The 22,215-nt window shown below is 33.2% G+C and overlaps 1 protein-coding gene and 1 long non-coding RNA gene across 2 annotated transcripts; both read right to left on the reverse strand.

The window, feature by feature from the left end:
* Nucleotides 1-225: 225 nt before the first annotated feature.
* Nucleotides 226-1,973, reverse strand: LOC136982438 (uncharacterized). Its single transcript, XM_067278923.1, has one exon. It carries the CDS (start codon nucleotides 1,511-1,513, stop codon nucleotides 299-301), a length of 1,215 nt encoding a protein of 404 aa, XP_067135024.1. The 5' UTR covers nucleotides 1,514-1,973; the 3' UTR covers nucleotides 226-298.
* A 12,140-nt stretch (nucleotides 1,974-14,113) lies between these two features.
* On the reverse strand, nucleotides 14,114-21,364 carry LOC136982439 (uncharacterized). The gene is made up of 2 exons (XR_010881893.1): nucleotides 21,180-21,364; nucleotides 14,114-14,278 (listed from the first exon to the last, which is right to left on the reverse strand). It is a non-coding gene; the product is annotated as an uncharacterized lncRNA (long non-coding RNA).
* Between the last annotated feature and the right edge of the window lie 851 nt (nucleotides 21,365-22,215).

The raw sequence follows: 22,215 nt of genomic DNA on the forward strand, positions 1-22,215 counted from the left end.
GTGACAGTAACGCCGATTGAAATTCTGACTGCCACGGCTTGCAGCTCTGTTGTTATTTGTACCGGTAAAGACGGGATGCGGTTTGAAACCAGTACAGCCACACCTCCACTGGCGCGGGTGTGGCTGTCATCATCTTTACGGTAGAGATCGAATCCTTTTAAAGAAATTCTTTCTCCAGATTTCAAATGTGTTTCCTGAAGTGCCACGCAGAGAGATAAAGTAGACGATGTCAGGTGTTTAATGTCAGAAAAGTTGTTGCGAAAACCACGACAGTTCCATTGGATTATTTTATAATCCATTATGTGTTTGAAGCAGCATTCTTTGTAAAGGTATCCCTCTTTAATTTTACAGCCGATTTGCCTTTTGGAGGTGAGGCTGGTGGTGTAACCACCTTATTAGTCTCCTCATCTGAGAAGTCGGAGAACTCACTCATAGACTGAGTCTCTGATCTTTTAGATTTAGAGAGGGCTGATTTTAATTTTTGTTTGTTGAGTGGGTTCTTATTAGCTTTTTTTGAACCCACATTTCTGGTTACTACCCCTGCTTTAGGTAGGGGTGTTCTTTTCTTTATACTCTCCTTTTCTTCTGTTTCTTTGGATTGAGTTAATAAACATCTAGCATGGCAAGTGAGAGATTCATTTGGTGAAACGGAAATGTCTGTCTGAACCCCACGTGTGTTTGTGGACTTCAAAACAGCAGCAAATGTTTTCTGTTTCACTGGTGCACTTGAAGTGACCATGCGACGAGCCTCTAGGTAAGATAAATTGTTGACAGTTTTTACCCGCTGAACCTCTTTCTCTCTCTGCCATGCAGGGCATTTCCGGGAGTAGGAAGGATGGGCATCTTTGCAATTCACACAGCATGGGATACTTTTACAATCGGTACTCTCGTGACCTTCAGTCCCACACTGTGCACATACGCTCTTTCCTCGGCAGGATGTTTGAGAATGTCCAAACCGCTGGCATTTGAAGCAGCGCAGCGGGTTTGGAATGTATGGTCGAACTGGGCAGCGCAGATATCCTGCAGTAACAAATGATGGTAATGTTGGCTTTCCAAAAGTGAGAATGAGATGTTTGGTTGGTATCAACTTGCCATCACGACGAATGGAGATGCGTCGGACAGCAGTGACACCTTGATCTGAAAGATTGATCTGGATATCTGATTCATCTTCAGACATCAGATCGATCTCAGATATCACACCACGTGACGAGTTCAAACTTGTGTGTGGTGTGATGGTGACATTTATGTCTCCTAGAGATTTAGTTTTTAAAAGCTTTGCTGATTGTTGAGGAGAGGCTGCCTCTACAAGTAAATCTCCTGACCTCAATTTTTGGATTTTTTTAAGATGCCCAATGGTTGATTCAAATAATTTTTGTATTAGAAAAGGAGAACATTTCGACAGAGATGTTTCTCCCGTAGCATGAACAATAAGGTAGGCTGGTTGGTTGGTGGAAATAAAATCGCTTGGTGGTGATGCATTGGTACATGGTGTTTTAGATTTTAGTGAATCCATATTGAAAAATTATTATTCAGCTCCTGGTGACCCCACCCACCATGGGGCCCAACAAGGGGATGCCGTCACATGGGAGATTCCCATAGACCGTCACACCAGGGTTTCCCAGGAGCTATACCCTCACAATGCAGTCAAGAAAAGCACATCTTGTCTGACGTGTCCGCCCGGTCTGCATCGATCGGTTGACTCCAAGCCGAGGTCAACAATGACTCAACGACCAGCCGATTGACTCAAACGGAGCCTGATTTGAGCCTCCCGTTTATCCGAAGCAAAGGCCAAAGCAGTGTGTTGGGGACGTTATGTTGCCCCTCAACTACCAGGATCCCCCTTTCCGGCATACGGGACACCACGCACGGCAAACACGTGGGTGGGCGTTCAGATCCCAGGGATGGTAAAGAAGAGTTTCTAAACCATCTCTGGGAGGTCCCCTCACCACGGACAGGAACCCACATCGAGGGGGGGGAGCAGTTATTTAAACAGTAATAAAACACTTGGCGGTTTATCAAGCGACTTCTCAGATTACCGCAAAAGCAATAAACACTGGAAATTGACACAGAATCTCTTCCTCTCCGATTACAAAGAAACCGATGTCAATAGAGATAATCTATTAAGACATGGAACCTGATCTGTTTATTTTAATGCTGTATCGTCTCTAATTACGGAGAAATAAACGTAAATAAAACATTATAAAGAAAGAAAAGTATGGAAATAACAGATTCGATCATAATTTCTTATAATCAGTTGTAAGCACATTTACGCTTTTAAAATAAAAACGGCCGATGCTAAGCATTAGAAAAGCAATAAGCGATTAGTATAATCCATCTACGGTGCTGTAACACGTCCCTCCGATCGATTTCCGCACCCCTATTGCGCAAAATCGGAGTAATCCACCTGGGGCATCATTGATGACAGGTAGCACGTTCTTACGTCACGGAGAAGCAATTTCCTGAGCTGCGCAATCGTCTCGCGCATAGTCAACCTTTTTGCTCGGAGCTGTAGCTAAGGCTTATTTCAATTGGAACTTACTTTGCTCAAGAAATAGCAAAGTATGTCATACTTTCTATGCAGTGTTTAAAGCAAGGAGTGTTGTAAATATTCGTGAACTGGTTGAAATTATTAAATTGAACAAAAACTGTAATTTTCCGATACTACTTGTATTATCATGTTTCAAGTGTCAGAAAACTGCAACTTGATCGTTCATAACTGTAAAATTTTAATCCAACTGTTAATTTAATTGCACACAGAAATTCCTTGTAGAACAGTATTCTATATTATACAAATATATAACAATCACAAAACAATTGTCCTAAGTCTTGTAAAGGTTTTAACTGTATAGGATAGTATTTATTATTTATAGTGAAAACTATGTCCTGACATGTATGAGGACATACTGATGGCAATCAAAAGATTAAAATGTATTTATGAAAAAAATAAAACAAAGTAATGGTTTTAACAGTTTTTTTAATACCGATTTATAATTATTTTAACATTCACCTCAGACAAAAAGTCAAAAAAGTGAAAAGGATAACTATGAATTTTTATCAAAGGTTCATCTAAAATTTATTTTTAATAAAATTTTAATTAATAATTGTGATTATTTAAAGCCAATCTTAATTGTTCTCATTATTAAGTTTTTTCTTTTTATTAAATTCTTTCTTTACTCCTTGTTATGTCTCCATGTAAATAAATTTTACTATTGGCATTTTTTATTTTTCCACAATAACCTGCTAAGAAATTTAGATACGACATAGAATCAAGTAAACAGTGTTTCTCGGAATGCTGAGAACAGTATGTAAATTCGGGTCACAAACCCATATTACCTTAGAATACTCATGGAATCTGTGCATTTATTGTTGTTTACATTTTTAAATCTTATGAAGCATGGCCATGAAGCTACATAGCCCTCAGCAATAAAGATCACTGCTTGTGGGTGAGGAGTGTAGCGAGTGCTCATTTTGTAAGGAACTGAGTCCGAGCGTTATTTTTATTTTATTATTAATTTTTCCATTTTATTATATTTTGTTTGGGGCTTATGTTTATTTAGGACTAGCTGACCCGGCCACGTGTTGTTGTGGCTCAAAATGTATCTTTTATAAATGTGTAAAACTTCCCCGTGGGGGAAATTTCAAAAAATCCCTTCTTAGTGTACAGTACATTCGGAGCCAGGATGTACATTAATTTGTACCTTTTAATAAAACTGAACTGAACTGTACAATACATTCTCTTGACATACCCTATTAAAACGCAATTAAAAACCCAAAAATCCGCATCTAAAATAGTATAACAGAAGCCAAGTTCTTCACAGTAATCCATAATCCTGTCCATCTCACCCCCCAGGGGGGAATTTTGACATGTATATTATATAAAAACATGTGTGTATTTGAATGCAACGTTGTGTCAAAATTTCAAAAAAATCGGTAGGAACAAACAAACGTTATATTTTATTTATATAGATAGAAAAACGATCTGCTTTAGTCCATTCTCACAGAGAAGCATAATGCCTCACAGAAAAGCAAACTTGGGTCGTCGGAAGTTAGCGCCATCTGTTGGACATAAAAGCCTTAATCCATATATAAATATATTTTTGAAAGGGGGGGAAATGGTGGTCTTTACATGTGCCAGAAACCTTCGCGGGAGTGTATTAAACAACTTCCCAAGTTTCATGGCAATCGGATAAATAGTGTGGTAGTGCATGAAAAACACACACACGCATTCATTTTTATATATATAGATGAAGGTTCCCCACCACTCTTGTTAGTAGTGAAAAAAAAATGAAGATAAAACAACTCACAGAGAAATAAGCGCTGTAGGAAAAATCTTGCGCACTTGCGCTGCCCAGCAGAAGTAACGATCTGCAGAGAAAAAAAATAGAGGGGGGAGTCCCCACATTCGCTAGTGAAGAAATACTTGATAAACCGTCTTAACATCCCAGAAAATTATGATAAATATTTTGTAAACGGTTTATAAGCTTTGTCGGAAACTTAAAGCTGCCAGAAAAGAAAATTAATGTTAGCAACTATGTATGTAAATAAGGGGAGTAACCCAGCTCAAGTGTGACGTCACCTCACAGTATAAAACCCGTACGTTAACCAAAGGAGGAGAGGTGATTTCCAAATCGAGGTGACTGAGAGCGAGGTTAAATTCGAAAGCGAAGTATTTTCTGATAGAAGTCCAGATTGATAATTGGACGATCCAAGGTGTTAACCCCTTCGTACCACGCAATCGAACTGAGTTCGATCGGTTTACATAGCGTTACACAGAAAATGGTGTTTTAGACCCTCGGAGAAAAAAAATCGGCGAAAAAAAAATGTTTTTTTGGACTTTCGGATGTATTTTCAGACCCCAAATTTTTTGAAAAATTTTTTCCCGCGCGAAAAAATTTTATTGCGATTTTAATTAACCCTTAATGACGGGCAATTAACGCTTAATTGTTTTTTTATGGGATTTTTTTATAGAACTTTATTTATCCTTCTAAACTTCTAGCGCACCGATTTTACTTCGGTAAAGTTATTTAAAGCTATTTTCTGATGTAAAAAACAACATCCAATAGTTTTTTAATTTTTTTAATTAATAGATTTTTTTATAATTACGTTTAATTAAGTCGGGGGGGTCGGAAATTTCAATAAAAATCGTAATTAAAAAAAAAAGTTTTGAAATATCCAGCCATCTAGTATTCACCCTACTTTTTACCCTTCTCCTCCCGAGAGTTTCATGAGAATGTCCCGCGAAACACGACACCAGCTGTTCTCAAGGTCATCCAGCTGTGTAAACAATGACTCATCAGTGTCAAGTTTCGCGCTAAGGCGAGAAAAAGGAAATTGTACTTTGAAGTGTTTTCTTCAAAATTAACACATTTCTTTCGTTTTTTTTTCGTTTTTAATATTTTTTAATGTAATTAAACATAATTAACTCAAAAAATTTTAAAAAAAACGCAGCGGAAGGGGTTAAAGAGGAGTTCGATTGACGATATCAAAAGGATTGAGGAAATAGTTTCTTCGTATAGTGAGGTGACGGATAGACGTTTAATTAGTAAGAGATTTTGTTCATAGTTTCTAAGTATTTGATTTGTCGAATTTCAAAGGGGAATTAATATTAAGTTAAGCTAAGTAGCTGAGTTTATTGTCAAGTTGACTTGTTGATTTTCGTTAATAAATTTTGTTTGGATTATTGATATCTGTACGTAGTACATTCTAGTTACTAATTAAATATATTTGAACTTTTTGATCTGACTTGATATTTATCGTTATTATTACTAATTTTTCAGTGCACGCTTAAAAGCCCAGGCCTGGCAAACTAATCTTAAATCTGCGTAAAGTACCTGTTAGGTTAACGAAAGTTTTACCGACCGCAGTTAGTGTTGGTTTCCAAAGATACTAAAAATAGTACTTTACAATTTTCTTTCAGTTGTCTATAAATGCCATGATGTAAAAGTGTTTTGGATTAGTTATATTCAAGAAAAATTAACTTGGAAAAGTTAATGTACTGTTTCATTTCATCCGAATTACTAATTAGGTTATTCTTTATTTTTCACAAGCGATCTGGTATTAGTATTATACCAGATTACACGGCAAGTCTCATAGTGGACAACTCCACTATGAAAAAGGACAAATTGAAGACATCTAATGCATTGTTTCTTGAAAATTTCATAAAGTTTTTAACTTTATAATATATTAAAAAATCTATATAGTAACATGTTATCATGTTACTAATGTGTTATTTCTGCTGGAAGAAGTTGAATAGTATCAACTACCTGAAGTTGGCCTTTCCTGCTCCCCAGACAGAAATATATATTGTAATATTAGAATTCACTTTGTCAAACATTCTTCAATAGAATCCATTTTAGATACGATCGTAAAATAATAATTCTTCACAAAGACGATAATTTGATTCAAAACAGTTTTGAAATCACATAATCTGATCATGCTTTTGAAAGATACAAGTGTGTTCAATTTTAAATGTCAAAGAAAAACTACAACTTGTAAAGTGTTCAGTTTTCACTTTTAGTTCCATCTTCAGTTCTTACAAGTATTGAAAACATTCTAACATAATCATTGAATTTGTTTCCTAAACAGAAAATTGTTTTGAAATCATATGTGAGAGTTGCTAAGCTAGACAAGTCTACACGAAATTGACTAGTGAAAAAGTTGAAAGGTACACAAAACTTAAAATCATTACTTCAAAAGTTTTTAACTAGAAGAAAATACTTCTAACATTTCAAAATGTCATCTTTAGGCAGTATTAAATTATAATTCAATTATTATTTGAACAAGTATATTATAAGATTCTAAATGAATGGTTTAAATCTTACCACATAGTTTATTAAAGAAATTCAAACAAATCTAGAATAAATTTAAATTAAATTAAGAATAATAGTAAGCATATCATCAATAAATACAAAAGAATGAAATAAAATCAAAATCTTAGCTATCCTAAAATATAAATGTTAAAATTATAACAACATATTTTCATTTATCTATGTTAACCTGTTAAAATAACCGGTTATATATGCATTTCCTGAAGTTTTCTAAGCTGGTAATAGACAAATACCTTCACTAAAACCTTTAAACTATAGCAGCAAAAAATGAGTTATGACAAACAAAGTATTTAATAAGCTGGTAATAGTTATTTAATAATCTATTACCAGCTTAGAAAAATTCAGTACTCTGTAAGCAACGACGGTTAACATACAACAAAGATTAGTGCTAGACCTTTCAGGGGTAAAGGCTAGACTCAACTTATTAGAATGCCAAAGAAACAAAGTTTTTCCTACGTCTATTTTACGTATATGTCTACAAATGGATTTGAATCTCTCCTTCCAAAATTAAGCGTATTATGCCTAAGCAAAGCCATTAGAACAACTAGATAAGAGATGTACAGTACACCATGCTCAAAAATTTGGTTATGTTTGAGAACAATCTCTTTGAGCAAGACCCAAACACACTGTATCAAGTCAGACTGATAATATGTCTTGTGCGCTGATAACCTAACACCCTATGAAATAGATATGGCAAAAAGCTGAGATGGATCTACACAAAGCAGAAAAGAAACAGAAAAAGTGATCACAGATATGCTGTTAATTTGTTGGGACAGTATCTCTCCTCTAAATTTTCTCACCAATACCATAAAACTAGGTTCCATGTATGCTACAGAATATGCAGCACTCAAGCCTTAATGTATGATACCAAATATAGATCCAGTATGAAAGAAAGTTAAATAGAGTAGAGAGTCGTTAATCCGAATCAGTTGGAGACCGGGGTTGTTCGAATTAGTGATTTGTTCAGATAACCAATTATGTACAAAAAATATATTAACTTGTTCCATGTTCAAATTTTTCTCCATCGCGTATCGCTTCGTGTTGAATTTTCAATTTTAAGCCTAATAAAAATTTTTATAATAATAATAAAGGATATTGTATCGTTAAAAATTATTTCTTTATTTCGTACAAACAAAATATATTGAAGAATATAAAAACATGAGAATTATACTTTAGAAGTAAATCTAGTATCAAAAACATTTGATTCAGCACGACACAGTCCGACTGAAAATCGTTTGAATAACCGGCGATTCGGATTACGACGATTAACGACCTCTACTGACTACATACAGCAGGATGTTAAACAAATACATTATCGACACAGAATGTGAACTAATCAGCGAAAAGTATAGAGACAGATTACAAGCATGGGTTGCCAAATTTACACATTCCTCCCTTCCCAAAATAAATTAAATTTGAATGGCACAAATATTATTGTGCTCCAGATACCCCTAGGTTGTTTGCTTTTGCCAAAACACAAACCAGTAAATCGTTACAACCAATAGTAGACAAAGCCAGATCACCAACAAGACGTTTAAAGGATACAGTACACCATTTACTAACATCACATTTAAAAAATTATGAATTTACAATTCAAACGTGCAAGATCGTCTGGTAGAATTATGAAACATTGGACTAACTAATAATAAACACATCTCAGTTTTAGATTTTATATCCTTATATCCATCTATTAAATTAAAGCCTTGCTTCTGTACTGGGATTTCTTATTCCAGGTAGTGAAAGGCACTGTACACCACCATCAAATTTTAGAATTGGAACACATACTATGCTACACAGTGTTTTCAATACGATAATGAAATTTACTTGCAGAAATCAGGAATACCTACAAGCAGTCCCCTATCAGATGACCTATGAGAACAAGTGACACACAACTTGGAACACAATATATCAGGGAGAAACAAGCATTGTAATCACAAGGCAAGAATTAAAGCAAATAAAAAAAAATAGCGGTAGCGCACGTTTCCCCTGGAACAGTAGTACAAGTTTAGGAAAGAATTATATTAAAAAAATAAGTGATCACCCACTTCCAATTTTAACAAGGGCAATAATAAGAGTTTGAACAGTACAGGAAAACATACTAATTGATTACGACCAGAGATCAAAGGCTTTATACAAAAGAAATTGCTACTTATAGAGGATGTTCAATAACATACAGGCTAGGGTTTCTCAAACAGAATCCCAGTTGTTTTTTTAACAAAGGAAATATCCTGGAAAATTCTTCTCATCCCGAGAAATGCCCCAAATTTCTTAAAAGTTCACTTTTTTTCTTATATTTATTATTTTCTTACTTTTTTTCTTCCTGTAATATCTGAAATAATTGTGCTTATGGCATCTTAATTTTTAACCATGCCCAGTACCTTCAATAATTGCATAATGCCAGGTTGTGCAAACAAGTACAAACTCTTCAAGTATTTATAAACCTGATTATTAAAGACAAACAACGTGCCGAATTATTGGGTTATAAGATTGATGTTTCTATTAAACGTTTTCTGTCCACGCTCGAACTGAGTTCGAGCAAGTTACATAACGTTACAAAGAAACGAATTTTTGGTCCCTCAGAAAAAAAAATTTTTTTTTCCATTTTTCAAATGTATTTTGTCTTCAAATTGTTTAAAAAAATTTTAAAAAAAGTTTAAAAAAAAGTTCTAGTGCACAGATTTTACTTCGGTAAAGTTATTTCAAGCTATTTTCTGATATCAAAAATGACATCCAATAGCTTTTTTAATTTTTTCAATTAATAGTTTTTATTATATATACGTTTAATTAAGTCGGGGGGTCGGAAATTTCAATTGAAATTGTAATCTTTTTAAAAATATTTAGAAATATACTGCCACCTAGTATTCGCCCACTTTTTACCCTTCTCCTCCTGAGACTTCTATGAAAATGTCCTGCGAAAGACAACACCAGCTGTTCTCAAGGTATTCTAGCTGTAAACACAATAACTCATCGATGTCAAATTTCACACAAAGGTGAGACAGGAAATTAAACTTTGAAGCTTTCTCTTCAAAATTAACGCATTTCTTTCGTTTTTTTCAGTTTTATGTTTAATAACATTAAAAATTTCTGAATCGAATCAAGCAAAAAGGAATTAAAGCAGCCAAGATAGACAAGTCAATTAATATTCCTCAAATGATGAACACATCATCCACATATCTTGCATATAAAATTATGTCGTTGTTGAAGATAGGCAGTACTTTATTTTCTAACGTCTACATACAAGTTCACATAACACTGGGGATATTGGGACTCCCATTGGCACACCTAATTTGTTATACTTCGTTTTTTGCATTTGAAGGCAAACACATACTTACAACAACGAGGAGTTCCAATGGGAAGCCCAATATCCCCAATTTTATGTGAACTAGTATTACGACGTTTAAAAAATAAAGTACTGCCTATCTTCAACAACGACATAATTTTATATGCAAGATATGTGGATGATGTGTTCATCATTTGGAGGAATATTAATAACGCTAGCGAGTTCCTTAACAAAATGAATAACAACCCATATGGTTTGACGCTATCATTGGAACAAAAAAGTGACCTGAATGTAAACTTCCTGGATCTATCCATCACTTGTAAATTTGGTGAAATATGGACGAACATTTATCGAAAGCCTAGCTATCTTCCTATTATTATTCCAAAGAATTCTTTCGATCCCAGCAACTTTAAACATGCAGCCTTTAGATCTTGGATAAAACGGGCCTATACCCACTGTACAAGTATTTATGACACATATAGAGAGCTAAATTACATACGCACAATACGCTGGATATCATACGCACAATACGCACACTACAAGGATATCATTACAGAGATTAACCTGTCAGCTGCGCACTCGATAATCCGAAACAACACCGCTGTTGCGTACAGGTTTTGTGGTTTTTAAAGTGGTTTTTCAATTTGCGATATCTCGCTTAAAAATTGTAGTAGATATAATCTGTTTTCAGTTTTCTATCACGTACATATTACACTTTACGATTGTTAACTTCAAAATATTATGTACGTTTAAAAAAATTAATAAAATTTAAGATTTTAAAATATTAAAAAAATCGTTTTTTTATAAATTTTCCATTAATTTGTTACATACGTTACTTAGACATGTATATTTTCTGTCAAATAAAAAAAACTGCAGCTTTCTAAATCAACGTAGAGAAATAATATGGCCTATAGATTATAACGCCGATCGGCGTGGGGGGGTGGTGGCCTTTCTAAATCTAGGTCAATACACTTTTATTACTGATGATGTGTATTTGATTCTATTTATACGTTATTTAATTTATTGTACTAATAGTAGACTATAATAAGCGATTATTACTTTATTATATTAACGACTATACATGTATATCTTATGTATTACGGAAGTACCACCATAACCGGAAGTACTTTGTTTTTTGAAAGATTTATGACTGAATGGCTTAAAAAACAAGCTTATTTGTTAAATTTTTATGTATATTTATCCATATTTATTAAATTGATGCTAAAAATAGATAAGAATAACGATTTATAATTGTTTGTTTACGTTTGTAGCTGACAATGTAGCTTGAAGTTGGTATAACTTTTTCCAAGAAAGTTCCCACCCCACAAACCCAAGTCAATGCTTATTGGTCCAAGGATAGTCATTTAGCTATAATATACCAATTAGAACTTAACGGGCATGCTAACTAGGATTTTATTGTCAAATGAACAAAAGAAAGGTCTCCCATAGACTTAACATGGAATGGAGGAGTTTTGTGCCTAAATTTAAAAATACGGGGTGGTAACAAATATCTTATTCGTTGAAACAGATTTAGTCTATGTAGATAAAAGCCAATCAGTGCTTAAATCGCCACCAACTAGTTAATTACGAAAGAAAATTGACAGTTACTCCAACTGGAGTACTCCGCAACAGTTTAACGAAAACCGGTTACTCCAATAGCTGTACTCCGCAAACAACTGGTTAACGCTCTTATTGATAAATTTGTGTAAGCCAACAATTAAACATCCTACTACCACCAGCCAAGACCGAAAGGTAGTTCTCAACTATATTCCTTTCCTACATTCCATCTTTAAGAAAATAGCTCGCAAGAACAATGTTAAAATGATCTATCGACGTAATCCTACGATTTACAGAATTCTACGGAACGATAAGTTGAAACTAAATCGAAACAACACATCAGGAGTATATTCAATCCCATTAACTGACTGCCGTTTTAATTCAGAGTTAGTTTATGTTGGTGCTACCATGAGGTCTTTAAAACAGAGGTTGCAGGAGCATAAATATTCAATTACTAAACACTTGGACAGTACTGTACTGGCAGCCTTTGCAAAAGAACAAGATATCAATATTTATTGGGATAAAGCTTCCATAATTAAGACTGCCACTAACAAACATTTTATTAAATACATTGAAAAACTCGAGATTTACAAGGCACATAATACCAAAGGTTGCATCAACCATAGAGATGCTAATAGTCTTTCTAGTGCATGGAAATCTTTTTACTACAATTAATTATATTAATACTTTGTTTTATTTTACTGTTTAATTTGTACTATTTTTATGTTACTTTTATTTCATGTTATTTTTATTTTATTTTTTAAATTTAAATTATGTTATTGCTGGCATTCTATTTTTTGTTCTAATTCTGTTTAAAGAATTGTTCCATTTTCAATTTAAAGAGTAACTGAAGAGGACTATTAAAAATAGTCGAAAACGTTTTTATTTTATTAAATTTTACTTGTTTGCTGGAAATACCAAGGTGTTTTGTTTTCATTCTGTTTATATTCCAGTAAGTGTTTTATTTTATTAACAGAAGGTTAACAAATTAAAAACAATATTATCTGATTTAGACAGGAACTTGGAAGCTCAACAATATATCACAAATAATATTTTAAATATAACTAATCAACTTAATTTCATGTTATTTGGTTACCTGATGACTGATAATATAAACATTAAAGAAAGCTTAATAAATTTCTTTAAGGAAATGTTGAAATTGACTGAATTCAAGACACAGAAAATTACAGGTACTAGAAAACAATCTTCACTAGTGACTACCGGTACATATAAGATCAAATACAGCCTCTTCAACCTTGAAAATTCCGGTACACGACGACAAACGTTAACGAACTAACGCATGAGTCCAATTTGAGTCTTGACCAACACACTGTTGTACAATACGACAAAGATCTGCATTCCCTGTACAAGGAAATAGCACTAAAGAAGGGCATCAAGTTGGCATACTCGAGAACGCAATCTATCTACTTGCTCCTCAGAAACACTGAAGACAAACCAGATATTTTAAGAACACCAGGGGTGTATAGTATCTTGATAAGGGATCACAGGTTCCAAAGAGACTTGGAATATATTGGATCCACCAAGAGGTCCGTTCAAAAAAGAATTTCTGAGCGTAAGTATGACGTGGACAAAAAAAGATACTCCACCGCCCTGTCGACGTACGCCACGAACCCCGATGTGAGAGCAGACTTCGATAACACCAGCCTCATTAAAAAGTCATTCGAAATGGACCACATCAGGGTCTTGGAGACCCTTGAGATTTACAAGGCAACCAAATTGGGGAAAATGTATTAATTTCAAGGACAGTAATGTCTTATCATATGCGTGGCACTATACCTCTGAGGTGCATCCACATTGGTAGTTATGTATTATTCCTGAATAGATAGATTGCGTCATTATTACGATAGACTCCTGTCTATTAAATTTATTTTATATCTTTGATCGTTACTACACGCTGGAGATATTCAATGTTTTGAATTTCAAAAGCGTTCTATATTCATCGCATTCCATTTTGCAAGCGTCAATGAACCTGACAAAGATCTCGGTGGAGAATCGAAAACGTTAGTTCGTTAACATTCGTCGTTGTGTACCGGAATTTTGAAGGTTGAAGAGGCCGTATTTGATATTACAGGTACTTATAAAAAAGTGTGGGGGTCGGAAACCGTCAAAAATTAAATTACACAAGTTTAGGGTAGAGTACTGCCATGAGGTGTGTTTGTTGGACACACCTCCAATTGGATTCACTAAGTCGTCCAGGAATGAACCACTCAAGTGGATGAATGCTGAATCAAGTACAAATAACAAGTTTATTATCGAGAAAAAAGTTCTAGACAAAAATATAAAATCCGATTTAGGAAATTGGCCTATTCCTATCTATAAAAACGAGGGGGTACCTAATAGGGGTATCCAAAGTGCACAACTAACAACATACCAGGAAAACATTTGTCTTCTCTTCTTTCTTCACTTTCTCTCTCTGTTCTCTTCTTCCTTTTTGTCTTCTCTCTCCTTTACTTGGCCCTTCACTAGGTCAGTTGTCTCGTCTGGTCAATCCCCTGAACGGCCAGTCAGTCAGTCTCTCTTAATCCTCTCTCTCTCTGTCAGTTTCGTCACTTTTCTACTTTATTTTTTGTTTTTGACCAATCATGCCTTAGATCTGGAAAAAAGTGAACAAATTTGTAAAATGTATAATTGGTCATCTAGTGGTCCTCCTCCTCTCTTGTCAATGAAGAATGATATGCGTCATATAACACCATCGAAAAAGAGGGAAACGACAGGCATCCCCCTCATCTTTTCCCCTCACATGTTAGATTTATAACAATTACTTGATAATTTTTTTGTTCTAATTTGTTTCTCTAAATTATTTTATGTCAATTTTACTAAAAATTTGGAAATAGGGCTCCCTAAAATTGGAAAAATTCCTTTACGCCACTGACTCATAGATAAGCAATCTCGATATCATGTTTACATACACATCTTTGCATCTTCCACATGTGGGTCTAAAGGGCATCCTGTCTGAATGCTAGCAGTTGTTTTTTCATACAATCATACAGAACAAAAAAGCTTAAAAAATAAACAGAGTTTAAAATACAAAAGAAAATGTGATTAATTAAAGCAAATACATTATATTAGCAAAAAGATTAAAATAAAGTGACTAAAACTAAGATTATACAGATAATGTAAACAACAATTCACTAATAATATATATATATAGTGAATTGTTGTTTACATTATCTGTATAATCTTAGTTTTAATCACTTTATAGTCACTTAGTTTTAGTCACTTTAGTCAATATATATATATATATAATGACAATTTTTTTGGGGGGGAAAAATGATGGGCCTAAAAAGAGGATGAACCCACAATCCTAAAAATCACTAACAAGGGAACTGTCGGAGTGTCATCTAATAGATTTTAATAAAATTTAGTTAATAATTACATTAAAAGTATACGAAGTCTATGACAAATTTCTAGTATTCACTAAAAGTGTTAATCAGGATTAATAGCAATCAAATGTCGTACTATTTTATAGTAGTTTAACACAAATATGAAAATTTTTAGTAGTGAAAGGGTCGCGGAGGAAGATACAGTAATACCTCGATTTTCGTTGACTTTGGTTTTCGTCGATTTTTTGCAAAAAATTTGCCTCGGATTTCATCGGCGTGCCACATGATCTCGTTGCTAATTTTGCGAAAACAAAGAGCGACCCACGCATTTTTCTGCTCACAAGTCCTCGTGGCGGTGTTTTTTGCTGTACGAGCATTACTCCGCGCGTCTAGCCAAACAATTCCATTGCTTCCATTCTTTTTAGTTCCATCGTGGGACCAAAGAAAAAGTTTCCAGAGCCAGTAGCCCTTCGAACAAGGCCAGGAACACGATCGAGTTGAAGGAAATCTTTAAAAAATACGTGACTGGCATTAAAATTGCTGAAATCGGTCGCATGTACTGTACTTTTCGAGAAGTCATCATCCACGATGTTTCGTTGTGGCGAAAAAGGAAGCAAAAAGGAGACTAATGTAGCAAAAGGCGTAAATGTGCTAATGAAACAGAGACCGCAAACAATTGAAGAGGCCGAACAGTTATTATTAATTTTGATCAATCAAAAACAGTTAGATGGTGATTCTGTTTCGGAGACCATTGTATTACTTTTTTTATACTCATTTTATATTAATTTCTTAATTTTTTTAGTATTAAACACTACAAAAACAGAGGTATCACTGTATTACATTTACAGAGTAGAAGAAGAAATAACTCAAATAAATATTATAAAAGATTCGATATATATACTAGTTTAACAATGAAATTTAATATAAAAGTATTGATAGAATAAATATAAAGAAAACAATCGAAACGTAATAAATAAATACATTTTAATAGATTTATTTAAAAGTTATTATATTCACAAATTATTAGATGGACAACTATTTACATGATATTTTTCAACAAAGCAAAATAAACAAAGAATCTGTTGGCATCGTGCACATTTAACAAATCGAAGATTTTCGCAATTACACTCAAACCTGTTTTTGTGCGATTTTTTTATACGTGCAATGTGTTTTGTGCAATTATTTTTGTGCAGTATATCAATTTGATTGAAATTCATATACCACACACAAAAAAAATCACACAAAACAAATCGCACAAATGAAAAATCGCACAAAAAAAGACCGCACAAAAACAGGTTTGGGTGTACTCTCGACACAATTTAAACTGTCAGTGTTTAAAAAAGAAAAACAAACTTTTTTTACATTTAACAATTGACACTTTTCATTTACAAGTCCAGAAGCAAACCATGCATGTTTAATCAAATTATTAAATATTGGTGCAGATAATTGATGATAAAGAATCGAATGTAATTTTATAATGCCATTTCTAGTTGTCCAAAACAATTTCATCAAAGAATCATTACAGAATTGTATAGCATTTAAAATTTCTTTAGCTAAAAGTTTTAATTGTCTATGAAATCCGACATCTAAAGGTTGACATATAGACGTACACTTTGGTGGAATAATTAATATTTCGCATGAATTTTGATTTGTAGATGTTTGAAATACTGTATTATAAATATTAATATTTGTTTGTCCACTCCACGAGTCAATTATTAATAAAGAGTTTTCTGTTATATTTGGAGATAATACGTCTTTTACATAGTTTGTAATAATTGCTGTAGATAATTTGCCAGATGAGCTAGCTGTAACAGTTACGTTTGGGGCATTGAACAGCGATGCTTGAACTCTACGTCCAAAGGTTCCATGAGCCTCTTGTAAGCAAATAAATACATTACCTACAACTTGTCCGTTAGCATTAATTAAATATTGAACAGTGTAGGAATGCATTACTTTATTACTTGGAGAATGTGCAAATCCAATAGTGTTTTTTTCTCCTTTATATGAAAGTGTTCTTGGTGAAATCATTTCGTATGAAAAACCACACTGATCCGTATTGAATATGAAGTTACGTGAATAAGACGGCAATAAATTTTTTACTGTTGTTTGAAATTGCGCAGCTTTTACTAATATATCCTTTTCGTTCACTATTTCTGTTTTATTTACAAGTTTTGTAATCTTTCGAGATACTAATCTATATTCTTTTTTAAATTTTGCAACCCAAGAATCACTAGCTGTAAACTTAATTGAACTATTCAGTTGAAGAAATTTCTGTAATGCCCATATTTTTAATTGATTTCCTTTAACAATTTTATAGCTGCCTCAAGCTTCGTCAAACATTTGTTTAGTATGTTCTTTAATGATTTTTAACGTTTCAATTCTATGCTTTCGAGATTTAAATTGTTTTTCCCATTTATATAAATCACTAAAACGTTTTAATTCTTTAGCTCCTTTCCGCTGTAATGTGTGTAATTTCCATTTTGGGTGTTTCTTATGCAAGTTAAGAATTTCTTCTTTTCGTTTTGTTGAGATTATATTCTTATCGAATTTTTCATCATCTAAATATCCCGATTCACAGTCAGTGTCTGTGTTATCAGTTTCTTTCTCTTGAAGCAGACGAGTTATTTTATTATCTGAAATAGGCCTATCTATAATCAAATTATTATTTTCCATCTGACAAAACGCTTTGTCATCTCTACTTACATAACTACTTAAAATATCGCTAAATGCATTAAAAAGCAGTTTGGCTACCTATTTATCAACGTCTGAAATATTAGGCCTACAAATATTTTCTGTTAGGCCAAACATTATCACATAAACGTTTAAATTCTGCTATAATGTTTTGAATATTTACATTTAATTCTCCCATTTTCGAAAACTAGAATTCATTCATAAATGTAATAGCGCTGTCTTCCTCCGCGACCTCTTCAACACAAATATGCAAATTTTTAGTAGTGAACACTTTTAGTAAACATTACAAACTTAATATAGAGTTTGTATACTTTTAACGTAATTATTAACTGAAATTTTTTTAAAATCTAATTAGATGACACTCCGACAGTCCCTATGTAAGTACTGTTCAAAGGAAAAATCAAATATCAGTCTATTACAGCTACAAAGAAGTATCCTGTGTTGAGAATTTAGCAATTTGCAACTATTTCCTAACCTCACTCTGAAGACTAGGGATTGTAGAGCTAAAATTCTTCCATTTTATATAGAAGCAAAAAAAAAAAAAAAGATATGCAAATTATAAGAAATGATTATGTTATTTATAAGAATAAGAAAATTATAGCTTTATAAAGAACTGCTTGGTAAATACTAGATCTTTTTTAGATTATAAATTAGTCAATTTATTTCTACTAGTATTGTAAATACCAATAGTAACAACAACAATAAAAATAATATTGATGAATTAAATTCATCGTTAGACAGATATACTACGATTAACGTCATTAATTGGAATACCCAAGATACTAGAAATAAGTTTTCTTCTAATTATTTTAAGAAACTGAGACGTATGAAATTATAGGACTGGAAGAGACTTGGATTACTAAACTAACTGTAAAGGAGATCTCCTGCAAGCATCATTTAATTATCTTTTAGTTCCAGCAATAAAAAACCAGGAGTTGGTACCCTGAAGAGAAAAATTATGTTGCTAAGAAAAAAAATCCTTGGAAAATCTGGTTTATTCTTATTGAAGTACATACCGAATATTTGTAATGGTTAAATTGGAACATTATAATTTTGATAAGTATCCTAATGGATATTTGGCAATAATTGTTAATTATACTCCTCCCTACGATACACTCCGTGGCCCATTTCAAGAAAATCGACAAAACTTTCTCAAACTGCTCACACTTTAGATCATTGTGGTTAATTCTTGGAGATTTCAATGACAGAATAAGAAATGAATGTAATTCTAATTATAACAGGAATAATCTGATAGTTTATAATACAAGAATAAGTCGTGATACAGCAATCAACAAGAACAGAAATTTACTAATTAAATTTGCCAAGGTTATCATTTTATTTTTAATATCTGTATGAGAGGATTATCCAGGTAGACATACCTGTATCTCAACAAAAGGTGCATCAGTGATTGACTATATTTTATGCTCTGAATTCATTTTGGACCATTGTGTTAGTTTCAAGGTCCTTGATAACGACTTATCAGATCACTTTCCAATACAGTTAATTATTAGATCAAGTACAAATTTACCAATTTTTAAAGAAAAGATAAGTAAAGGAAGAAATTTACAAACTAAATATAAATATAACAATAAAAAATTAAATATGTTATATTGTTCCAAATTATTGTTACAGGAAAACTGCTTCAAAAGTCATCACTGTAAATAAAAAACAGCATTTCATTAAGTACCAGCACTAATGATTTCAGAGGAAATATTAGAGCATTAATTAACAACTTTGATAAAAATAATTCAATTTCAACAAACGTTTTTGATTTAAAACTAGTAGTTGTATGTGTTAAACTATTCATCCAGCATTTGTAAGTAATTGTAGAAATGAATTTGTAATTAGAAAAAAAAAATGCATTTTGCAAGTAATTTTTCAGAAAATACTATACCCCACTTTAAAGAAATTGCAGCATCTTAACATCACAGAACAAAATAATAAAGAGTTTTTAAAAAATTTGAATACTCCCCAAACAATCATTCAGATGATACAGTAATTATGGAAAGTAATGAAGATTTTAAATATGAACATGAAAATTTTTGTTGTAAAAATAACAGCTCTTTAAAAAAGTATATGTTAGCATGCTGTCCTAATGATGCAGTCTTATCAACTATTTGCTAAGTTACTGTAATATATATAGTTTTTTATATTAAAGAGATGTATGCTTTAACTCGGATGTCCAACCTTTTTTTCTCTCTAGGCCACATTGGAAGAAGTCATGGAGTTTTGGGCTGCAAGTATATTATATATACTTCTGGGCCAATCCTTAAATATACAAGTATATATAAGGAATGTTTAACATGTCTAGAATATAGTAATAAGTATTAAAACTTAACACAAAAAAAAATTTTAAAAAATTTCTTCTGCATACACTTTCAATTTTTACGTAGAAGTAGATAAATTCATTTACTTTATTATAAAAGACAAAAATTTATTTGAAAACACAAATATTTGTTTTATTTGGGTCTCTAATTAATTAAAAATGATAAAACACCATTTTAAAGTGCATTTTTATTCGACTAATATATTTATATATAATGTGCGTCCCAAAAAGTAGCCAATGCACCAAATGATATTTTTTACACCGAACAAAAAAAGGGTAGTCAAATCTGTCACAAAGTAGCCGAATCTTGCGATGCTGGAAGGAATGCTAAATAAAGCTGGAGTTGAGACTCAGGATTATAGACTCAAATTTGAAGAAAGGAGAGAAGGGACAAAAGATGGAGTGAGGAAGGTTGAAAAATTAAAGATCAAGGGTCAATATTTGCATAACAAAAGATCTATTTAACATTACTCAATACTTTTTATCTTTTGGTCTTTCTCTCCTTTCCTCAAATTTGAGTCTATAATCCTTTGAGTCACAACTCCAGCTTTATTTGGTATTCCTTTCTCATTCACACATTTCTAAGTATTTGAAAATATTTCCTTTCCACTCAAAAATAAAATATGTATAAAGGCTTACGGCTTTGTGAATCTTCTTTATTAGGCCTCATTGGAACTTGCCTTGGGCCGCGAGTTGGCCACCCTTGATACAGAGCTTGTGCTCAACCATCATTTCGATGCCATCACGAACGTGTAAGAAATGTGTTGCTGCTCAAATCTGTTTACATCGGTTCACACTTGGAGATACGATTACTTTTTTATCTCTTACTACAATTCTCGACAAATGCGTTTAACAATCTGCCTTTTTTAAACACAGATACGCAGATTTTGTGGCGTAAGATAATTTAATTAGTCTCGTATCGTGTGCCTCAAACATGGCGTCGAAATGAAGGAATAACATAGGACAACACCGCTTCAAATTAACGACTTCTCGCGTGTCCTTATTTAGTAACACCTCATTCAATGCTAGAATCTTATCAGGAATTGGACATTCTCCGTTATTTCGACAACTTTACGACGCGAAATAAATCCGTTTTATTCAAATTACTTTAAAATGTTACAAAAGTATTCATCTAGAAAGAGCGTAATACTTACAGAAAACGCATTTAGACTCAAGCAAAAGGTCTCCGGCTGAAGGTACAGTACGTCGTAGACTAATTACTTTAATTCATCATCTACAAGAAAAAGCGGCGACATTAAAAACGAAGTCTTCGTTCCTTTTTTTCTTTCGGGGTTTATATGGAGATTTTAACCATGTTTCGGCTTTTTCTCCCGACAAGCCCGCGTAACTAGGTGAAAAGTCCTGCACGGTATATGCAGTTTTCTAGGAGTTTCGTCACAGTTGCCAGATGTTTTTAGTGTTTCTAGCCAAAAATTTTCTAAAAAGTAGCCGAAAAGCAGCCAACACAAAAATTTTTTTTAAATAGCCCGAGATATGACAATAGAATAAAAAACACACCATTCGTACGTTTCCAGAAATAACTTTATTATAACTTTAATCATAATATTTTCGGCCAATTTACAGGCCTGTGAACTGATCGGAAATAAGCATCGCAAGACACAGAATACATGCATACACTGTAATTTACTACGTCGAGAACACTCAGGTGAACTGCAAAGTGGATTGTAACGAATACGATTTATGCAACAAATGATCTTGCCAAGACACACTATAAAAAATTAACTTTTTTAATGTAATATTTTTCAAAGTTATAAATTTGCTATCAGTGGCGTGTCGTGACATTTGATGATAGGGAAGATGTGTTTCTGTAAGAAGCCGATTTCCAGGGGCAATCACTTAATTGCGCGTCGGTGATGGTCTAGGGTCGATTAGTACTGTACATGCGTGTTGGCGGAAGAGACAAAGTCTAAGGTATCTGACAAAAACCGTTTATTTTAACATAAAATAAACATACAGTATGTACGAAATAGTTTGTTTTAAGACAATCAGCCGTTCGGACGTCCTGGGCGTCGATGTGGTTCTTTGATCGTCGATCGAAGGTGGCCCCAGAACAGTGGCGTTGACAAGTCTGTAAGGCACGGGGAGACTTCGTCCGTTTGGCGTCGAGACACGGTCTAAGTCCGAAGTGGCACAGGTTACAGGTTGGCACAATAGACGAGAAACTTTTTT

The sequence above is a fragment of the Centruroides vittatus genome, unplaced genomic scaffold (genome assembly GCF_030686945.1).
Source record: "Centruroides vittatus isolate TY-2023 unplaced genomic scaffold, ASM3068694v2 contig_828, whole genome shotgun sequence".
In the NCBI taxonomy this organism is placed as follows: domain Eukaryota; kingdom Metazoa; phylum Arthropoda; class Arachnida; order Scorpiones; family Buthidae; genus Centruroides; species Centruroides vittatus.

What these genes read in the sequence shown, in the direction of transcription:
- LOC136982438 (XM_067278923.1), bottom strand. Translation starts at nt 1,513, where the DNA reads ATGGATTCACTAAAATCTAAAACACCATGTACCAATGCATCACCACCA.